Here is a 23,305-nt window from a genome sequence, read left to right on the forward strand (position 1 = left end):
CAGGAAGAACATAAATACTCCATGTAGATAGCGTTCTGGTTGAAATTCAAACCTCTATGTACTATATTAAAGTGCACTGTAAGTTAGAACCATATAGAAAATACATATTGAAAAACTACACATACCATTTTAAATTGGTAAAAGGTGTTAATCACTTGACTGTATTAAAGAACAGAACATTTAATAAAAAAGCAAAATTTGTAACCTGCACTTTTTTCTTTTTTTTTCTAGAAATTTGATTCAGTAAATAAGATTATTGATTTTTACAAGAAATCACCTCTTTTGCTTATTGATGGAAAAAACCAAAGAAACTGTCAGGGAAGGCACTGTTTTCTAACTCGTCCTCCTCTTTTAATTGATTGACTCTTTGCAAGACATTGTCTCCAAATCCACAAAAAAATGTGCCAGTTAATTAAACTCACCAAAGGACTGGACATTTGTCCAGTTCAAGTTGAAGAAGAGAAGAGTATCTTATTTATGGATCTTATTGTTGGGATCTGCAATCTTGTATATTCCTCCAAGATACATACTTATTTAACTTGAGAACTGAAACCTTATTAGAAATTACTAGCATACAATTCATTTTTTTCTCATCTCTACCTCTGGTTGTTTAGTTAAAGACTGGAACATACATAGGAAAAACAAAACATCTTTTTCTGATCCTACATGATGAGGATGATGGCATTATGTGTTCAAATTTGGAAGACCAGAAATTTTGCTTTCCCCCAAGTGGCCAAACTGGTGGGACTAAAATTAAATTATGTCCATATAGGAAGGCCTAAAGATAAAGTACATATACACAAAACTATAATGGAGTGCAGCCCTTTCAAGTCCTTATATATGGTGGTTGCATTAATTTCTTTCCCCTTACGTTTTTACATCTGTGTTTTATATATTGTATATCGGTAAGTCTGGCAGTAAAACTTCCTGTACTGTAACTACAGAGGAGTTACCAGGGGTTTTACCCCTATATTTGCATATTTTTAAAGAGAAAAAAAAAACATAAATTTGAATTAGGAAGGTGTAAAATACATGTTTTTGTTTTTACAGAGATGCTCCCAAATACAATTCAGTAAATCAGTTACTTTGCCTGCATTGATAAAGAACAGTTTCATTTTAATCAAGCATTAGGAATGGTTGTGACTCCTAATGCCCAACAGCTAGAAAAGTGTGACTTTGTGTTCATTTAGGCATAAACTGACAATTCACATTTTGCAAACAATCACATACAAAAAGTCAAAATACATTATCTACATTATGCAGAGATATGGGACAGAAGCATTTGTGTCAGTGTTTTTACCAAGCAGAAATATCAATACATATGTAAAAGTCGAAATAAAAATGAGAACAGACTTTATTTACAAAAAATGTTTTATTTCATAACTGCAAATGCAATTTGTTTGTAAAAATATTTTTAAACAATTCATTGTCAGTGAGGACAAAGCTTCTATTTATTATTATATATAAATAACTCAAACAAAACATTTGCTACAAAACAAATGGAGCAGATGAGAAATCCTAAACTAAAATCCATTTGGATCTATAGTAGAACAATTTGCATCCAGCAGTATCATAGATGTACTAAAACTGCAAATTATTAAAACGTTCAATTTGAACAACCTGGATCTAAGTAATGTCAATAACATTAAAGGGTAACTACAATAATGCTGGATGCCTTTTAACCAATACTCCAGAGAAGTTGGCTTTTTTTCCCCTTTAAAATATTACCACTTCAAACAGATTTCCTTTATTTTGTTGGATACTTCACAAACTAGAGAAATTAGAAAATGGTTAAAATTCAGTAGAACACAACTTTCTATTCAGCTATGGCCCTGGGTTTAATAAAGAAAGTGGAAATGCTCTCCTATTACATGTGCATTTTACAGAGGTAACCATAATCACTTTCGATTTAATCTCTACACTTCTTTTGTGACAAACCAGAAGGTGAAAAAATACTAAGCTTAAGTATGTGCACATATCTAACACATCTTGGAAAAGGTGATAGTGATATATTAAGACTGTTGTGGATGAAAAAGGCACTATTGTGCCAATCTCTCATTTTGTGGATCAATATGCAAAAAAACATTGGTAATCTGAGAAGTAAAAATGTGCATTTTTTTTTTTTTGCAAATACTTAGCTTTTCAAAATACCAAATTGAACAAATAGAGACTGGTTGAAGTATTCGCGCATAAAACATTTCTGATAGTTAAAATTATTACATTTCTTAGAGGTATATATATTTACCCAAAGAACAGAAAGGGGAATTTGGTTCTAAAGCAGAACAGTTTCTCTAAATCTCCAAATTAAGGACAGTTAGAAAGTAGGTTGGACCTTTTTCACCCTTTTTGCAGGAAGGTTCTATTTCAAGGGCTAGATTTGGGTCACTGCAAATTTAAAATCTTTGCTGCCCCAAAACTACAGCCCTCTGCTTGGATCTCTATTCCTGCAAAAAAAGATGTTGTTTTACATGTTCTAAAATTGTTAAAAATACTGTAATGCAATAAAATAAATCATTATGATAACTAATATCAGATGATCTTATTTTCATTCCTCCACTGGAAGACCACCCCTACAGATCTGTATTTATAGACCTACTGTGTCTAATATCAGAACCATTTCACAACACAATATTAATACCGGAACTCAGATTATTTAATGATTGGAGGAGTGAAAACGGGATCTATTGTACATTAACCTATCCTTCCTTAGAAAACAGCCCATTACTAGCAAGATGCATGGATCAAAGTTTGTACAAAAAAATCAAGCTGTCTCCAAATCCTTCTTTCTCCATCCTCCAACTTCAGAAAAAACAGCTTGCATGTGCACAGTAGCTTCAAATGCCCCAAAAAGTCACATTTTGAAAGACAGTTATTCAAAAAATAATACATTTTGCATTTGACCTAACAACATGTTAAGATACGTTGGAGAAAATACAGAAATGTGAACAGGGTAATACTCCTAAAATGCTTGTTACATTTCCAAAAACGCATTGTGTTGTGTTTAAAGATGAATTAAAGGCAAGTACCTAAATATACACATGAAATACATATGGGCTCCCTTTTATCTACCGTTATACATTTGTAAGTTTATAAAGCAAATTTTGAAATCCAACATCACTGTCAAACAGTGTAAGCACCAAGAGCAATTGTGTATCAAGAGCAAACTAACAGTCAGATAAACTGTTCAAGCACTACTAAACCTTGCACAGACATAACGGCAAGGTTTTTCTATTGCAGAAAGGAGCTGAAGAAGTCTCTGCAAAATAAAAAATAATACTGTAATGTTTGCAATCCTTAAATTTCCACTGAGCTGCACAAAGTGCAAACCCGGCATGGCTAGCTGTCTAGAATGGACTTCTTAAAGTGTTGCATAATATGTAGGCGCTATATAAATACTGGCTAATAATAATAACTGTTGTGGGCATGTGCAGGATTTATGTAATTTCGTCCTGGCTAAACAAGGTGGCTGAAGATTCCCAATCCAATATGCAGTAGGTATCCAGGGACTGTACATTACAATTACTGCATGCCTTGTAATATTGGTCACAGCTGTCAGCTTGCAACTTTCAAGACTTTAAATGATTATTACAGCTTTTCTCAGCCATTTTAAAATAGGGGAACCCCTTAAAATAACATTTAGGTCTTCAGGTAACCCTTTATATAATTTTATATCACAATCCACAGTAAATTATTGTGGTGGTCAGTAGAAAGAACGTCTCTTAAATTGCTGGCCAGTGCAAAAAATCTTACTCTTACAGGTGGCCAAAAATACCATTGGTATCTGTGGAACTGGGAGTCACCAATTGTTCAATGCTCAAGGAAGCCCCTAGCAACGTTTGAAGGAACCATGGGTCAGTGTTATAACTGATACAGCACCAAAGTAACTGTGGATCATCACAGCAAAGAAAGCATGGGCCCCGATTTACTAAAGCTCTCCAAGGCTGGGGAATACACTTTAACCAGTGAGGCTGGGTGATCCAGAAAACCTGGAATGGATTTCTTCAAATCATTTGCTGGCAAATGTTTTGAATTCTGGACCAGATCCATTCCAGGTTTGCTGGGTCACCCATCTTCACTGATGAAAGTGTATTCTCTCCAGCCTTGGGGAGCTTTAAAAAATCAGGACCATGGTCTCAAGCTGCAATAATGGACAGAGGGGTTTTGCTCCTCTTTAATGGCAAAAAAGTTGTGTGTGTGTGGTCAGATCTGTGTTAAAGCCACGGGACAGGAAATACAGGAACACTAATACCTGGCTCGTAAAATGACTCATTAACACGAATTGAATCTGTGTATTTAAGCCATTGGTCTGGAATTCAAGTTTAAACATTACATTTAACAGGAAGGAATTTAAAAGGCAAGAAATTTGCACAGCTTTGAGAATTTTTACAAAAGGTATTAGCGTGTAACGGAATTTTTCCTAGATGATATGCAGTGGTCATAGTCGCATACCACCAATGCCAAAGTTACCTTTACTAAAGAGAAGTCTGAAAAAGACTGCGTTCAATAAAAATCTGCTTCCATGAAACAAACTGCACAGTATTCTCCATGAATAGCCGGCTTTCTATTCCAAGCAGAGTCTAATAATGCCTGGGCAGTTTTGTGACACAGAAAAGACAACGATAAAAACACAGGAACAGTCAAATGTTGCTGGGAAAAAAAAGGATTGCTCCTTAGTAAAGGTAACTCAATACAGTTTCACTTTTACATGCAGAATAGGTACAAATGCAAGTCTGTCAATACATCATGTCCTTATTCCATGTCATCTTATCATATACGGCATGAAGTGCTGCTGTAAAGCAGAACTAAAGCTAATATTTAAAAATAAAAATAGTAAATTGAGTAATATTAAGCACTTTTCTTCAAGTGGATTTTAAAAAAAAGTTGTTAAAGGGATTTGCTTAAAAATAGTTAGCACTCTGATTTCTTGCTGATCTATTTACAAAAGGATAGCATGAAATGAAGTTCATCACTTTTGAAAAGAACTTTTATATTTTTTGATATGTCTGTTGGATTGGGGTTTATTCCCATGTTCATTGTGGAAACGAATGAAACAAAATGCAGTGCTAATCATTTAAAAGGCACACCAATGTACCTAACCAATGTAGCACAATGCACATGTGAGCAGAAAAAAAAAAAAAAAAAAAAAAAAACACACACAAGTAAGCTATCTGTTCATTAAAAGAATGGTGCATGTCACAGTGTATTGGCAGCCCATTTAAATCAATAAACTGCCCTAATGCTTTGCAACTAAACAAATACTTGCTTTAAAGAGACAATGAGGCTGATATACTAAAGTAGTTCAGTCTGTTCACTCTACAAGGGATAATTCACTTAAATCAATGTGGTGAAAATTCACTTTGCAAATATCTAATCACGTGCTTATTCATTAGTTAGGTGAATTGTTCCTAATTATTATTCTGAATGCTTTCTCCTTCTCCAAAAGAAAGGCCAAAATGTATTTAGTAAGTCAATCCCAATGTAAATTTTTAAAAAAGTCCAAACAGAAGAAGGGAACAAAAAAAAAAGGCTGAAGCTTAGATTTACTTCTTAGGCTACGTATACACTTGCAATCGTCCCACCCGATAATCTGCTCAGAGACGATATCGGACATGTCATCCAGTGTCCATATGACTGTCCTGGCAGATCCACGAACGATCATAATGAAAGTGAAGGGCAAAGAGCGCAGCAGGGTGCCACTAATTCGTTCTCGCCCTACCCTCTCCATAGAGCAGAACGGCGCTGTATGTACAGCACTCGTTCATGCATTGTGCAGTTGTCATTGGAAAGCATTTGAAAGATCCTTTCCAACGACAATTATTGAACATGTGTACTTAAGCCTAAGCATGGCACCCCTGTGATGGAACCATTGTTTTCAGCAGGAACATGCTAATAGTTGGGATAGCAGTGGCTCTCCTAGTGCTGTAGGAATGATTCACCTGTAGGATAGCATTCAGCTTTGTCTTTTTCATTGAGCTTATGGCTGAATTTTATTTACGCATTACCTCAATGTGCAGTGTGAATGATTGGCCAAACAAGAAAACAAATTAATGTCTACAGAAAAATGAGTATATATTCCTCCTATATTTTAAAATAAAACAATGTGCATGCACGCAATTCATAAGGAAATCAGAAACAAGGGATGGTGTCCTACTTAAAAAGTGCTTTTGTAAGGCGTTGTAAGAAAAGAGTATTAAAAGCAAAAAAAAAAAACATATCTCTGCCCATAGCAACTAATCCACTTCCAAACTTTTCTTCTGCAGTCCAGGCTTGAAAGGAAAATAAGGAATCAGACTGGTTGCTATAAGGAACTAGAAATATCTCCTATATTACAATTTTCATACATGAGCCCCATTGAAACAAATTTTCCAAGTGTCCATAAGCATGTGCTGAGCGACATGCTGGGTACAGATTATATGTGCATATCACCTTAGACCCACCAATCATTTCAAGCTAGATTGTTAATATTCAGATAATTTTCTTAGTGTCTGTTTGGATATGGTTACTTTTAAAACCATGCCCTTAAACATACCGATTGCTTTCATTATAGAAGAGACTTCCAATGACTCCAGCTCTGGATGGTTAAGAACAACTACAGGCTGGTTTTTGTGTGGCGTCTGTGTCATCTGATCAGACTTAGCAGGATAGAGTCGAAGAGTTTTCAACATTGGAGCAGTAAATCTTTTGGTAAGGATTTTACCCTTTGGTTTTGCACTCTGCCTTTTCACTTTAAGTTGGACAAGTTCATTTTCTCTACTTGCAGCAGATTTACCAGTATGCATTACACAAGAAAGGGGCTGCATGACGATTCTTTTGTCGCAGGACAAAAAGAGAGTCTGAGGCTTACTGAACAGATTAGTTTCTGTTTTACTGAGGTGGTTAGATTTACACCCCCCTTTCCTATTGCTTGGCATAAAGGCAGATGTCTGGCTTTCAGTTTTTTTGCCATGTGGCAACACTGGCTTGATAGGAGATTGTATTTCAGGACCTAGGGTTTTCACTTCCACTATATTTGTTTCAGGCAGTTTATTTTCCACAATAGCTTTGGGTTCACAGTTCTTTTCAATTTCCACCAGAGAATTTTCTTCCTTTCCAAGTACCTTAGTTTCACATTGACTTTCCATACCATTCAAACAGGGAGTAGTATCCAAAATATCCTTAGCTGCATTTGTGTTGGTGACAATAGGATCTTCCCATTGTATACCTTCAATGACATTTTGGGAGTCCGAACTAAGAGAAAATACAGATGAAATAACCGGTCCATCTGAAACTTCCACATTTTCATCAAAGAACTCATTAGGAACCTCATTGAGAGCATTGATAATTTCGTTATCATTAAGTTGACTGGTTAAGCCATTCAAATTCTTACCAGCTTTTGTGAGTAATGGACTTTTTGTGTTTCCGAGTAATAAAGAAGAACCTATGCTGTTTTCTGACGTAAACATAGGTTCTGAAGAATCATCAGCTTTTGTGGGTAATGGACTTTCTGTGTTTCCGAGTGACAAAGAAGAACCTTTTAAAGAACCTATGCTGTTTTCTGAAGTAACCATAGGTTCTGAAGAATTTTGTTCATGTAGACTTTTTTCCTTTAATGAAACATTTTTTGTACCATTTGAATCAGTTACTGGTAAACACTTAAGAACTAAATGACAACCACCATTGGTCGATTTCACTTCCACAACTTGAGCAAAACAGTTGCCAGGTGCTCTAAACGATGTTGGTGCAATTACTGTTAATGGTGTCCAAGGATGAAGCTGTTGATCTGTTGGTGAAATGACTTCTACTTCCAGTTGATCTACATGGGTGCCATTTTCATTTAAATGGCAGCTATTATTAACAATGGAATTATCCCCCTCACTTGTGAGGTCTATAAAGTTTTTGGCTTTAAGCGTTGTGGTGTTTGGCAAAATCTCTTGTAGGTGGTTCCTCATTTGTGCTTGCACTATGTTAATAGAAGCATTTTTAAACTCATTTTCCACAGTGCTCACTGAACACTGTATTTTGCCATCGCCATGAATTCTTTTAATGTGTTTCACAATGTAGTCATTTCTAATAGCTCCATAGCCACAATACTCGCAGGTATATGGAAATTTTCCAGTGTGAGAAACCAGATGCCTTTGAAATTCAGTTTTGGTATATGATTCAAAATTGCAGTGTGAACAGACATATTTCATTTCATTGTGAAGAGCGATGTGGATTTTGTACCTGTTCAGATCTTTTGTTGAAAATCTGCATTTTTCACAATTGTATTTTTCCAGAATTTGGAATTGTGGCAAACTGTTCATTGTGTTAGTTGTTAAAATGTATGTCAGTTCACCTTAGAGTGGCTGCTGTGTTGAAATGCAGATATATATATCTTCAAGCATTTCAAAAAGAAATTTTCGTTCATACAAAGTCAGAAATCAAGGACATTTGTTAAGTGAGGCATTTTTCTAATGTATGCATTCTTACATTTTATCCAATATGATTTTGAAGACCTAAAAAAAAAAAAAAACACATAAAAATGTAAATATAAATAGTTCTCCGGAATCCTTATTAAAACAGTCCAACTGTATGATATTCAATATATGGCCAAAAGCTAATAGACACCTCATCATAACTTATGAGCTTGTTGAACATGTTATGAAGGGGAACGTATGGGCTTAACATAGTTGTACAAAGTCATTATTACAATTATGTCACATGAGAATATCATTTAACAAAAAGATGACAACTATAAGTTTTTTTTACATTATATATTTTCATTTATTTTCCCCTAAAAATTAATATTAAAAATTTTGAGAATGTGTGTTGTGAACTATTCTTCTGTCCCAAGAGTTCCCCAACAATACCTGGCAAATCACAGCTGGTATTCTGACAGACAGAACATGCGGTATATCACTGGAACACCAACAGCTGCAGTATCAATAAGAATGAGTATGTAGAATAATTCATTTTTTACAGCAATAATTTTAATTAGACATTTTTTACTTAAAAAAATGACAAATAAAGTTATGCAATACTAATTCAATATAATATATATATTTATACATACATAAACACACATTTTATTAAACATCTAACTTAACCTCTAATCAACCTCAAGTTTACTGAACCCTAACTGATTCCTTTGGGTATGTTTTGTATATTCCTTGGATATTTTTTTTGTTTGCTTTTGTATTTTTTTTTTTTTTTTTTACCAATGTTTAAAGTTTCTTTCATTTTTATCCGTGGCTTTATTTTTTCAGTAACAAAAGTGTGCACAATTGAAAAGCCGTTTTAAAAATCTTAGCCATGCTTTGTAACAGAAACAAATTTTAGTGTTATTATAAGATGTAATGTTAACAATGGTAATTTAGCCAACACTGGTGTAACAAAAAACTAAAACAATTTGTTTTTTGGCTTAGAAATACATAAAAATATTGCTGTACAATATTTACAAAAAAACCTTATATGTACCAAAAAATGGTAAAATAAAAAATGTATTACTTTGTTGTCTCATAGTTATAACTGAAATACAGTATTATAAAATATTGCATAATATTATTTTGTATCTCTTACCAAGCCATCATATAGAACCCAAGCTTATCTTCATATGGCAACTGCTATCTTTTTACACTTCATAACAGAAAATAGCTCCACATGACATTTGTCATGTAGTGTTTGATCGCCTATTCATTTATTTATTTTTTTTAAGTTGTAAGTCTGTAAGTTTAAATTTGCATTAAAAAAAAATAAACTGATCAAGGAAATTTTTGCTCATACCTTTTTAAATTTAAGGCTTTGTAATATGTTAACATGTACTAATAAAATATTTATTTTTTTAAATAAACAAACATGACAAAGTAGCTGGTTACTTGCTACAGTATTCTCCCAAACTCAATTTGGTGGAACTGGAAGCACCTGTCACTGCTTTGAAAGCATTTTTAGCATGTGTGAGCTTTTTTTCCCCTTGAAAAAAAAACCCTATCAGTTACCACTCCCAGGACCTACTGCTTGCCAGTACTTAAGTGGTAAATGTCGTTTTTTTTTTTTTGGTTTTTTTTTACTGTTAATGTGAACTAAATTATTACACTAATGAGAACTAATTTTGTAAAGAGATTACACTCTTTACAAAACATAGGATAGCAGGAAAATGGGTTACAAAAAAAAGAGCAGTGGACAGTTGGGGCATATTATATAAACAATGGAAAAATGGTGCAAACTAAGGGGTGGTCATTACAAAGTTAGAACAAAAAATGGGGTGGTAGAATTTCCCCAATCCCAGCTAATGAAAATTTTCTGGGGAAAAATGCTGGTCTATTGACCTTCTACTGGAAAGCATGGGCAACATAACTGCTCTGTCTGGAAAGAAAGGTGGTAGAAGGCTCTTAGGCAGCCAAGATACTCTTGAAAATTCTTCTGGTCGCAAGTACAGCCACAAAAAGGGCTGCTTTCAGCAAAGGCAGACCTAGTGAGATCTGGACATTGGACTGAAGGTGTCTGACACAAGCAAAATCGAGCACAAGATAGGTCCCCTTCCACCGGTCTAGCTTCCTGGATTCATTCTCTGCACTAACCATAAGGAATTGGGAAAAGTGATCAACAATAACCGGTGAGACATCTGAACCATGACCGTTCAGTGTAATTAACCCAAGTCCTACACCTAAAGGAGTTCCAGAGTACGCTGCCTTTGTGGGAACACTGCTCCAATAGTGCCCTGTGATGGTAATTACCCCATCACAGGGTTTTTACATGCATTCTTTTGTCATTCTTCTATCAAGAGTAGGGCTCCTATATTGGTCTTTCAACTTTCTTGAAGATAGACTCAAGCCATGAGTGGCAGACCCCAACATCTCTTTGCTAATAACTGCTAAAAGCATAAATTTGGCCACATATCTATGTCAATGGATGTTTTCACTTGGCAACCAGCAGACGTCATCAGGTGTTCAATTGCAGTTGATATCTCAGGTTTACTGAGCTTGGTGAGTTCGGTAAATCAATACTCTGCCCAAACTTCAAGGGTTCCAGAGACTAAAAACTGTGCAATGGCAGGTTTACAAGCAGCACCGGCTGTTAGGGTGACCTGCTTAAGATCAAAGTCTATATTTCTCTGTGAAATACAACAAAAAGACACGTTATAGGAAAGGGATTCCTATGGCTGACAGAGAAAGACCAATTCCATTCTGGGCCGATGTGGTCAGAAACATGTTAGCTTGCTGGGCTGGGAAAAAATATTCATAACAAAAAAAGTCTGGTGTGGTATGCCATCTACCTTCTCTGACTAGGCTGGTCTTTGTTACAGATTGGCTCCATGCTGCATATTTTGTCTATTTTATATATATTCATGCACTATGTAATGTGTTTGTACCGACCACTTATAGACTGCTTTGGAAGCTTGTGCGATAATATGAAAATGCAGAAACATGGCTCTGTTACTTTACAACAGGAAGTGTTTGTACTAGAACTTCCATGGCAGGATTACTAGGCAAGAGACACCATTGCAATGCATACACTTGAGGGAAGAAAACTGAAACTCCTGCCTACAGTAGATTGATACGTTTATTAGAGCCTTGGAAAAACAGTTCTTTACCGTGTATTGTGATGGTAGGAATTATTAATGCAGATTTCATGCAGTAACTGTACAAAAGAGTCATCTTTAAGGGCTGTTATTTATTGTACACCTCCTTCACAAATTGTGCATAACACTGGTTAGTGAGCTGCATCCATCTGTAAAAAGTGTTTTCCACCTGACCTAGTTCTTTTCACTAGGTAAATCAAATTTTGTTTTCTAGTATTTAGCATAGAGAGACATTCTCAACTGGCAGCATTGCGAGTGCGCGCGCTCCCACACACACACACCCACCCACACACACACACTATGTTGAACGATAGCTTCCAGCACAGAGCTTAAATAGATCCACTTGTATTATTCAGATTCCCCACCAGGTGTGCAGCAAACACATAACTTGACAAACTCAAGTTATGTCTATGGTTCCACATACAAGAATCCTATAGCATACATAAAAGGTAAAAAGCTTTATTGAGGGGTTTCACCAGCATACCCATTAGATGGATTGCAGGATTCATAATATGATCCAAACATATAAAGAGAATACTATACCTCACCACAGATGGAGTGTGAAGATTTGTGGCTTGAATTTATCAAGCACTATACCATGCCCCAAGGGACTAGCTGAGCTCATATATACCAAACTTTACAAAGCTGATCACAACTGGATCAGACTAAGCCCTGTAGGAAGCTGAGATATGCAGCACATTCTGGCTTTCTCTGTGACAAGGCAGGTAAGGTTAGTTCATTGGTTTTAGTTCCAATTTAAGTTAGAAAAAGTACAAATCAAGCTTTTGTCAGAGCTGCAGCATAAGTGTTTGGAAACCCAGTTGGGATTGCCAAGTGACTGCCAAAGACAAGCAAAATTTTGATAAGAATTGTAATTATTAATCTTTATATTCAGCTGGATCAGAATGAGCTTCTTAAATAATTACTAATATCATGTTAAATGTTCATTAGCACTGTAACCTGTGGTATCTAGAAGCCTAGTTTACCATTGGCAATATGGTTGCCACTGAACTACTGCCTCAGGGGAGATGCTATATGTAGTTTCTACTTGTAGAAGCCCCATAGAGTATGAATAGGGGAGCCAGTGAGTACTACAGTAACTGCTCACTGATACTCGCTGTCAAAGCAGTGGTGCCAGGTGGCCAGTGAGCATTTGATTTTGCAGCAGATCTGAAACTAGCCTAAAGCTACGTACACACTTCCAATTATTATCGTCGGAAAACGAACGACGAACGTTCCTGCACGATATACACGAACGATCGTATAGCACTGATCCTGCACATAGAGGTAACGACACGATCGTTCGTAGATATTGTACACACAATAGATACGATCGTTTAAGCGATAGAGGAACTATGTGCACGACAGGAAAGTGAACGGAGGTTCGTTCATCACGCATGCTCTGAACATGGACGATCAACGAACGACCGTACACACGAACGATGTTCAACGATCGTCGTCCAATCCGATCCGCCGGTCCGGTCGTTCGTTTCCAGCGACTTTCCTCGTTCGTCGGCGTCGTTGGTTACTTTTTTACGAACGATTTTTTGCCCAATCGATCGTTCGTCGTTCGATTGGAACGATAAAAATTGGAAGTGTGTACGCACCTTTAGTTTGGTGAAGAATATTTGTAAATGGCAAGCTAAACTTTCACCAGCATTGGTAAATAATGTAGACGCATAAATGGTTAACTAAAACTAAATTCAATATAAGCTCTTATATGTCATACATCAAATGCTGGAGTAAGTTAAATTTATCATGTCTAAATATTTTTTATAAATGTAATCTAAGCTCCTATATGTCATACATCAAATGCTGGAGAAGTTAAATGTATCATTTCTAAATAATTATTTTAAAATTAATCTAAGTTTCTATATACCATATATAAAAATGCTTGAGAAAGTTAAAATTATCATTTCTAAATATTCTTCATAAATTTAATCTAAGCTTCTATATACCAATGCTAATGAAAATCTCTCATCGTTATTAATTAATATATACCATGTTCAATATGATCCCACTTAGCTCACATGTGACAAAACTATGATGGAATATTAAATTGTAAGCCCATATGAAGTATAACCAGTGACATGACTGTAAACTTATAAAACACTACATAATATGTCAGTGCTATATAAACACAGGCTAATAATTTAGCTAAGCTAAACACAAGCTAAGCTGTATTGCAAGGTTAGTAAACTTTAACTAGTATTTTAGTTTGCATACACCATATATCACATATATAATAATATGGGTTTGTCTCTAATGTTTGCCAAGTTTCATCCCCATCGTTCTACATGTTATGTAGAAGCTCACACTAAATGTATTTATTAGGACAAGTAGATTGCAGTGAACTTTGCTGAGTAATGTAATAAATGAGATCAGACCGAATTATACCTTACTCAGCATTGTGTCCTGATCTATACAGCAACTGAGAATAGACTTAGGGCTAAACTTTGCTTAGCATCATGCTATGACACATATATAAATAGGTCTGGGCTTCCTTGTCTTCCATCACGTATATCTGCAGACAGCAACCCCCTCCCCCATCCTCCTGCACGAGTCTGTTTTTAACCCCGCACATGCCGTCTCCTCCCATCCTCCCTCCACGTTGTGAAGCTATGCCTGTACCCCACTCACATGCCTGTGTGAAGCTACTGGCAAGCCTTTGTCTTTGCAACAACTATGGACGATCGCGGCTCCTTCTCCAAGACACCCAACTTGATTACAGCGCTCCCCACAAAACAGCTTTGGCCCTACCGTGACATCACGAATCCCAAACACTGCGAGCTGAGGTTTAGCTGCTCGGTGTCTCCAGTAGAACTCTACAGGAGGCGTGGCTCCGAGGCTGCATAATCAGTGCTTGGCCTGGGAGTCACAGCGTCATCTAGTGTTCCGATGGTAAAATTGCGTCGTAGAAGAATACAATATGAAGGGCATGCGAAGAGAAAAGGACATTAGTGGGTTACTTTCTACACACCCTCCTCTGGTGGCTACATGGTAAATCATTTTAGTGGGTCCCTGACGCATGTGCTTGATTAACCCTTCCCAGACCAGGGACTGCCTGGTGCACAATTACCTTTCCATTTTATTATTAAACAGGTTTTATATAGCTCCAACATATTACACAGTGCTGTACATTACCACCAACTTCCTGGTGACTTGGCATGATTAACCATTTTTTGCCAGATGTACTGTACATAAAGATTACCAAATACTGTTAACCTCCCTGGCAGTCTCATTTTGTCCGTATTTTTATGCGAAAAGCAGTACATTGTTTTACATTGTAGGCCTGTAAATCTTAGGCATAACTCAACAAAATGTGTCTATTATTTAATAAAGTTATTGATAAACTTTAAACAAAAAAAAAAAAAACACAAAAATCAGTGCATAAAAATACTGAAACCTGTAATATAACTGTATAGAGCATGTATAATATATATATATATATATATATATTTACAAAATAACTAATAAATCGAATACAAAGTATTGAATCCAATACAAAAAAATGTGAATTTCCCTCCGCACGCTCTCGCTTCCGGGGAATGTCAGTGCACTTGCCGGGAAAAGATCAAAGGAAGAAGACGCGGCCCGAGGATGGGATCCGACCAGCAGGACGCCGATGGGACCAGGTATTTATTTTTAATGTTTTTAGCTACTAGATTGTGGCTCGGGGTTACCACTTTCAGCATGTTCTTTTACCCAGAGCAGCACTCAGGATTACCGCTCAGGGGGTTAATCCAGTGAATGATTTTACTAACTTCAGAGATCAGAAGTTTTTTTTTATGTAAATGAAATTATGCAAATAAGATTTATTTATTTGTAGGAAACAAAGGGCTCTATTTGTAAAACCTGGAATCAGACCTTCCCTCAAACATTCTCTTGTGAGAATCCTTCGAGTCCATGTGTTTCAATGGCAGTATCAAATACCACCAAATATATATACTAAATATCAGATTCCCACAAGGGAATGTTTGAGGGAAGGTCTGATTCCCTGTTTTATGAATATTATTATTACACAGTATTTATATAGCACTGACATAATACGCAGTGCTTTACAAAGTCCATAATCTTGTCACTGTGCCTTAAAAAGACTAATGTCCCTACCATAGTCATATGACTTTAATACAGTCTAAGGTCAAATTATGGGGGGAAGCCAAATAACCTAAGTGCATTGTTTTTGGAATGTGGGAGCAAACCGGAGTACCCGGAAGAAACCCAAGCAAACACGGGGAGAACCTGCTAACTCCATGCAGATAGTGTCCTGGCCTAGATTCTAACCTGGGACCTAGCAGTGCAAAGGCCAGAGCACTAACCTCTGAGCCACAATAGACCCCAAACTGTGTATACCTTGCAGCTCTCCCTTGTATGTTTAACTCTTTCATGACTCATGGTAGCTCCTTGGTTCTTGTTTTTTGGTATCAGTTTCTGGATTTGCTGAAAGTCCTCAATGTATATTACCCCCTTTCAAAGCAGTATTACAAAAAAAACTCCTTACTGAAAGAGATTTACCACTAACTGCATTATTCCAATGCCTAAATCAAGGTTTTTTTCGTTTATAAATACTTAAAAACATCAATGGAAACTCCATTGAATACAATAGAAGCTTTTACAAGCATTTGTAGGCGTATTTAAAAAATAAAAGGGGTTGTGGTCAGTTCCATGATAAGAAGCTCATTCCCATAATCCCTGTGTCCTGTAATATAATTTCCTTTTTCTTGTGAGTACACCACCATTCTTAGGAAATATGCCCACGCGGACAAGCTTATCCAGGTAGTGGAGAAGCATCCCCGTCTGTATGATCTCACAGGTAGGAACTACTGGGACACATACAAAAAGAAGTCTGCAGAATATTGGACAATAATTTTGATACTATGACCTTAAAGCAGCAGGACGATTTTGATATCTATTACTTGACTCAATGTTAGATTTCTTATCATGTGGCTCTCTTTGATCCATTACTTGTGCTTTCCTGTTAAAATTTACACCTGCTGGTATCTGTGGAAATTGTTTGCTTTTGGTGCTGCATGTGGTGTCATTATCACCTGTGTGTAATCACAGTCTTTGACCTTGCTTTACTTTGCAGAGTACACCAGATAGTGTCAGTGCTACATAAATACAAGTTGTTAATAATATTTAGGAGTTTATGATTCAGCAAACCCAATGTGAGCCAACTTGGCTTCCACATTTATTGTATTACAATGCTGGTAAAGTACACATAAACTCAGAAATTTCACTTTAAATAAAAGGGTAGACAACCCTTTTATGTTAGTAAAATTTCTGGTTTTTGTTTTTTTTTTTAAGCCACAAAAAAAAAAAAGTGCAGCACTTCCCCCTAATTCTGGATTGCCTAGGTGATGGAGAATAAATGGGAGCGCAAAGCCTCCTGGGATACCTACATCAGGCATTCCCGTAGGCTCTTGGGTGCTCCTCCTGCGCATGCCTGAGCATCTCAGGCATGCGCAGAAGAAGGCAATCTCGCAGAAGAAAAAATTTGCCAATCTCACGCATGCACAATGAGATCGGCATGTTTTTTTTTTCCACCCTACGTCACCCGATCTCGTGACTGGGTCGGGTGACGGAAGAAGAAGAAGAAAACGAAGAAATGACGAAGATGGCGGCACTCGGCATGCCGGCTTACGGACGGATGCTGGGACAATGCAGGGGACCTCCGGATGGATCAGACTGCCCTGCGGGATTGAAGGTAAGTGTATTTTTTTGTTTTAGGCACTATTGGCTTTAGTTCCTCTTTAAGTTTATGTTTATATACACCAAATATTACAAAGCTCATTAAAATATAGTTTGCCTCTCCTAAATATTGTTTCATCATCATTGTAATACATGTAGAAGCTCAGACTAATATTAGTGAATAATATTTGAGCTTTGTATAAAATGGTATATATGAGATCAGACTGAACTATACCTTGCTCAGCATTGGATATGATCTATACAGGTGCTGAAATTTGACTTGGGGGAATACAAGGTTAAACTTTGCTCAGTATTGTGCTATGACACATATATACATAGGTCTGCGCTTTCTTGTCTTCCATCACGTATATCTGCAGACAGCAGCCCTCTCCCCCATCCTCCTGCATGAGTCTGTCATTAACCCCGCACATGCCGTCTCCTCCCATCTTCCCTCCACGTTGTGAAGCCATGTCTGTAACCCCACTCACATGCCCGTGTGCAGCTACTGGCAGTCCTTTGTATTTGCATAGACCATAAACGATAACGGCTCCATGAATACAGTGATACCCACTTAACACAAACGGCTTTGGCCCTACTGTGATGTCACGAATCCCAAACTGTGAGCCGATTGGTTTAGCTGCTTGATATCTCCAGTAGAACTCTACAGCAGGCGTGGCTCCGAGTCTGCACCATCAGCGTGAGAATCACAGCGTCATCTAGTGTTCCAATGGGCAAATTGCGTTGCGGTAGAAGAATACAAAAGGGCATGTAGGAGGAGAAAATTACATTAGTGGGTAATATTTAACACAACCTCTTTTGGAGGCTACATGTTTAATCATTTCTGCTGCTCCTTGATGCATGTGCTTAGTTTACCCATCCCAGACCAGGGACTGCCTGGTGCATTATTAACCCTTTTATTACCACCAACCTAGTGACCTGGCATGATTAACCCCTTCCTCGCCATCTGTACTGTACAAAATTTAGGATTACTTATAATTAATATATATATATATATATATATATATATATATATATATTAATCCATCACATTTTCTGACTGCTGTAGAATATCAGAAAAGTTTTTTTTTCTTTTTTTTATAATACTGCAATTATGCAAATTATTTTCATATATTGGCTGGGCACAAAAAGCTTTATTTATAAAACAGATAATCAGACCTTCCTTCATGGTAATGAAATAATGCCATTGAAACACATGGACCTGGAAGATTTCCATGAGGGAACGTCTGATTCCTTGTTTTATTATTACAACCTATTTCTTGACTCTATTTTGTGTATACTGTTAAATTAGTCACCGTATTGTTGCATGATTGCTAACTCTGACATAAATTTAGTATGTATGTTCATATAGCATGACATCCCTTTTTTTAGTCAAAGAAACTAAAAGGTTCGGTTGAAGTCCCTGTGTGATCGCTTCACCAAGGATCTAAGGAAGCTTGACCAGCAGAGAAGTGGGCAGAGTTCTTCTAGGCTGTGCTTTCAGGTTCTTGTCTGCATTTCCTGATCCTGATACTAATTATTTGGTGTACTGACCCTGGCTCTTTCTGACTACTGCTGATTGCCGCCTGCCCTTACCTTTGGCCCCTTCTGAATACACTTCTGCTTCACATTCCTATACTATGCTTCAGTCCTAACCTGTCAGCAGTTAATAGCCCCTGCATGCACAGAGGCTACAACCTGGCACATAAAAACATAAAAAACAGTCCCCCTCCATAGGGTGTGAACCTTCCTGGATAGGAAATGGGGAAATGGGGTAGCAAGCAGGGGTAACCCCTCACCTGTCCGTAAAAGGTTCTCTTTTTTTCAGAAAAAGGAAGGGGGGCAACAAAAGTGCAACTCTTTCTATTTTGTATAAACCAGACCTGCCTTCCCCCAACTGTGGCATGGACCATCGTTGGGGCAGAGGGCCAGTAGCCAGAAACCTGTTGTAAAAAAAAAAAAAATAATACATCATTACAATTCAAATGTCAATGCAAGGTCAATTCTGGTAGCACAGGCAATTTGTAATGAGCCTGAAGTCACAGCATATAAACTCCGAAGAAACGTTTATATGTGTTGATAGAAACACTCCGTTAAGTCCCAGTCTTATATCCCAATAAGAATTTGGAGTCACTGGGGTATTGTGTCAACAATAGATCTCCAACACATTACCTATTTTAATCAAACCAATCAAATCAAAAGCCCAACCCAATAAAACAGATATATCAATATCAAGTTACCAAAATAAGAAAGGTTGCCAGACATTGTACGAACGATTTTTGTCATATTTTTACCTCCACTTTCCTGCTACATTAGTTGTTCTGTGTGCCTTAAGGACTGTGAAAATGACCCTCAGTACAGACAATAATGAGAAAAGAGGGGACTTTGGAGTTAATTACTTAAACACTTATAATTTTGAATTAATAATACTATATGGCCACACTGACTTTAATTTTATTAACTTAATGCCCATTTAAGTTAATAAATTGTTATTAAATGCCCATGCAGTTTTTTTATGAGTTTTAAGCATTTATAAAGATGTTTTAAACCAGGATTTATGGCAGAGAAGATTTAGAATAGTGGAAAGCGCCTCCCTTATGCCCCAAAAAAGCCCGAAAATGCCCTAAAATACACCATTTATGTCAAAGGGGTGTGTGAAACAAATGTGTTTTTAGGCATTTTGGGCTTTCGGAAGACATTTTTGAGTGTTTGGGAGGCAGTTTTAGGCATTTTAACATTTTCTCAAATTCTGCATGATGTCTTTTTTTACAGCCGATCAAGAAAATGCTCAAGTGTGGAATGGCCTATTGAAATTAATGAGAATTTCCAACATGGGTGTTTAAAAGCTCAGTTTAAACAATGGGGTAATGGTCCATGTAGACTTAGCCATAGTCACCACCTGAATGCTCCATTTTCTGGAAGACTACTTTACACAATGTAGAAGGATTTGGTTGTATTATCAAGCCCTATCTAACAATACTATTGTTACTAGGAAACTAAGCTAAACTTGGATTCCCTTTGGCAGGAAGCTACAGATAACCAAAAAGAATATTCATGGCAGTTTAACTGACCTAAGAGCCACTGTGGGAACTCTAGGTTGCCACAGAACCCTAGTTGAGAAACACTGATCGTAGCTATCGATCAACTCTCTATAACATCTAGTGTCCCCTTTGTTCATTTATTTACAGCAGCTAACGTACAAGTGTTATGACTATGAAAATTAGTCTTGTTAGACAAACCTAACTGTAGGGGTCTCCCCAACTAAGATCTCTTTGACCAGACCATTACTTGACTAGTGTTTAAGTAACACTAGTTTTTTGTTTCTACACTACTTATATTATTGACACATTTTACAATATAGACCTTGGATGTTTCTCTCCCTCCCACCCCCAATTTCCTACCCTTTTCCTTGGGTTCGGCCTGCCCTTCCCATTGGAAGAGACAGCCTGGATCTTACTACTACTGGTTGTTATGGTATGTTATCTTTTACCCTACAGTCCCCACTGTTTATACTATTTGTTACTTCAAAACTGTTTGTGTGTCTTTAAACTTTCTGCGTTACCGGGAAAGTCCTGTTACATTCTGTAACCTTCTTTTAATGCCAATGAAGATTAAAGTTCATTCAGGAAGATCCATTGTTAGGTTGCTGTTTTTGGTTTATACCTGATATGAATTTTACAGTACTGTTGAAAATGTATATAAAACTGTAGCTAGATTTTTTAAACTGCTCCTTCTTTATTTTTGTTTTTTTCACGAGATAGGTAAGTCTTTAAAGAATGAAGGGGCCTCTGAAGCTCTCAGTTTCTGAAGATCCTTCACTTTGAATCATCTGTCAAAATAGTCATTTCTACATACCCAATAATTGTTATACATTTGTTATATTTCAATTATGTGAATTAAATTGCAATAAATTATTTGCCTTGTACTTTGTAAAGTCAGCTAAATAAAGATTTGCCATTGTGTTCCTAATTTGTGTTGGACATAGGTTTTGCACAATTACTGAGAATACTGTCCAATCTCATGCCAGGATATTGGCATTAAGTAAAAGACAGTAGTTCATCAATAAAAGGGTGTATACATCCCTTCAGGAATAAGGACAAATCTCCATGTGCAATCATAATAAGCATTCCCACATGTTCTCGAAATGATTGCATTAATCTGAAAACATTCCCCATGCTAAGAACCTTCCTGAATGGACAGAACTCCATTCACAAATGATAAAAAAACAAGCACTGAGTTTTACTGTGGATAAGCTGTAAAAACTACTGGGGGAAAGATATATGACCAGCCACTTTGCAATAAAAATGAGGGAAGCAGGGACCAGTATGTTACAGGAAATTGTTTCATTCTGAATTAATGAACAGAATTTGAGGAAATACACAAGGTACAACAAAATGTAAATAAGTATACAAGTACATCATGTATTAAGACAATTATTGTGTTGGTACAGCCAGTACTTGATAAATTAGCAGTCATTTTATATTTACACCACTTGTAGATTACTTTCATTTGTATTCTTATCATTATTACTTTTATCTACACTTGTAGTTAACTAACATTGAAATGATTGGTTTAATATTTTTTTCCACTAAAGGTCTTAGAAAAAAGTCTGTGGTTTGAATAGGGCTCTATTAACACAACACTAAAGGAAGTTCTTATTATCGGTATATAGTCTACAAGTCCTTATAGGTTCAAAGTGGTGTTAAATATACTTAAATGTTAGATGTACCTATTCTTTTACATTACAAATCAAAATTTTTGTTATTTAAAGTGGAAAAAAGTCTTGCTTTTTCAATTGTTTGATCGGGGGGCCCTGTGATGGGACGGAGATAGGTCTTGGATAGTGTCTTGGGGTTTTAGTTGCACTTTAATTTATGTAAACTAATACACCATTGCAATTTTATGTGTCCTTTGTCCAAGTATATACCTTCATTGGTAGGTACTAATAGAATGAAAATCCAATGTTTGTTTAAATACGCTTGAAAAATGCAACAATTTCTACAAGGTCTGCATTCTTTTTTCATCACCTAATAAACACAAGCTTCACTTGAAAAGAGAAACTACTTGAGGACAGGACAGTAGGCACAGTTTATCTGATTAAAGACTTGGAAATAGACAACTCAGAGGTACTCACTGAACAGATGCAATCAGTTGATTAAGAAACAGGAAACCATCTGAAAAGAAGCTGAGAGTTTCACCTAAAGGCCCAGTAAACAAAATATTTAAATGTAATATAAAGTACAAAACTACTACACATTACTACACATCTGTGCCTCCTTCTGGCTTACCCTTCTTGCAGTCCCCTGCTGCCAGCACCATCTCTGCTCCTAGATCCAACACTCTGCACACTTCCTGTTCCAGGTCAGCTGCTCCCTTGCCTCAGAGGACTAGGGTGTTCCTCAGAAGCACTCCATCTGCTGGCAGGCAGCTGAAAGGCACATGAATAACACCTGAGGCTGTCGCATCACCAGCACTCCCTCTGCTGGTGGGTTTGTTTTCTGCAGCTCACATGACCTACACTTATCACCTGACATCACCTGACTCCCAGGTTTCTACAGCTCCATTCTCGGCGTTTGTTCCTGTGCTATCCGTGTACCAACCCAAGCTTGTTTCCTAACATCTCTTGTTTGCTGCCTGCCCTGATCTTTCGCTTGTTTACTGACTACTCGTTTGCTGCCTGTCCTGACCTTCGGCTTGTTCAACTACCCTTTTGGATTTCTCTCTTGTACTTCGCTGTTGGTTCCTGTCAGTCAGCTGTCACCTGCCTTGGCGGGCACAGGGGCCGCAACCTGGCAGTAGCTTGCCGCACAACATCCTCACCTCTAGAGGCTCTGGAGAAGACCATGCTACTGCTTAGATCCTGCCCCCCGTGCACGTCTCCACCCACTGGGTTGGTAACACACTGGGTCCACAACTTTTGTCCTGTGGAACCGTGACAGTTTGTCCTTCTGAGATTCTGTTATCTGACTCCATACAGGACCTGCGTGAGTGGATTCAGAAACAGGAGGCTCTTCAAATTAAAGTTGTGAACTTTAAGGTTTTATGAACGCCTAAACAAGCTACGGTCTGCCATTAGCGAGC

General features: G+C 37.1%; 2 protein-coding genes across 5 annotated transcripts in view; one reads left to right on the forward strand and one right to left on the reverse strand.

Moving 5' to 3' along the window:
* Positions 1 to 1,362, forward strand: part of CLNK (cytokine dependent hematopoietic cell linker) — a 72,162-nt gene extending 70,800 nt beyond the window's left edge. Inside the window, exon 15 of one of the 2 annotated variants that reach the window (XM_072406438.1) lies at positions 232 to 1,362. In XM_072406438.1, coding sequence (XP_072262539.1) covers positions 232 to 363 — 132 coding nt within the window. In that variant the 3' untranslated portion in view covers positions 364 to 1,362. The remainder of the gene's footprint in view (positions 1 to 231) is intronic. The other variant, XM_072406437.1, reaches the window with a different exon arrangement.
* On the reverse strand, positions 1,354 to 17,809 carry ZNF518B (zinc finger protein 518B). 3 transcript variants are annotated; one of them, XM_072406435.1, is made up of 2 exons: positions 17,716 to 17,809; positions 1,354 to 8,474 (listed from the first exon to the last, which is right to left on the reverse strand). In XM_072406435.1, exon 2 carries the CDS (start codon positions 8,280 to 8,282, stop codon positions 6,459 to 6,461), a length of 1,824 nt encoding a protein of 607 aa, XP_072262536.1. In that variant the 5' UTR covers positions 8,283 to 8,474; positions 17,716 to 17,809; the 3' UTR covers positions 1,354 to 6,458. The 3 variants fall into 3 exon arrangements, with proteins under 3 accessions (XP_072262536.1, XP_072262534.1, XP_072262533.1); XM_072406433.1 differs by lacking the exon at positions 17,716 to 17,809 and adding an exon at positions 14,297 to 14,365; XM_072406432.1 differs by lacking the exon at positions 17,716 to 17,809 and adding an exon at positions 14,177 to 14,303.
* Positions 17,810 to 23,305: the final 5,496 nt, after the last annotated feature.

This window comes from Pyxicephalus adspersus, chromosome 3 (assembly GCF_032062135.1).
Source record: "Pyxicephalus adspersus chromosome 3, UCB_Pads_2.0, whole genome shotgun sequence".
In the NCBI taxonomy this organism is placed as follows: domain Eukaryota; kingdom Metazoa; phylum Chordata; class Amphibia; order Anura; family Pyxicephalidae; genus Pyxicephalus; species Pyxicephalus adspersus.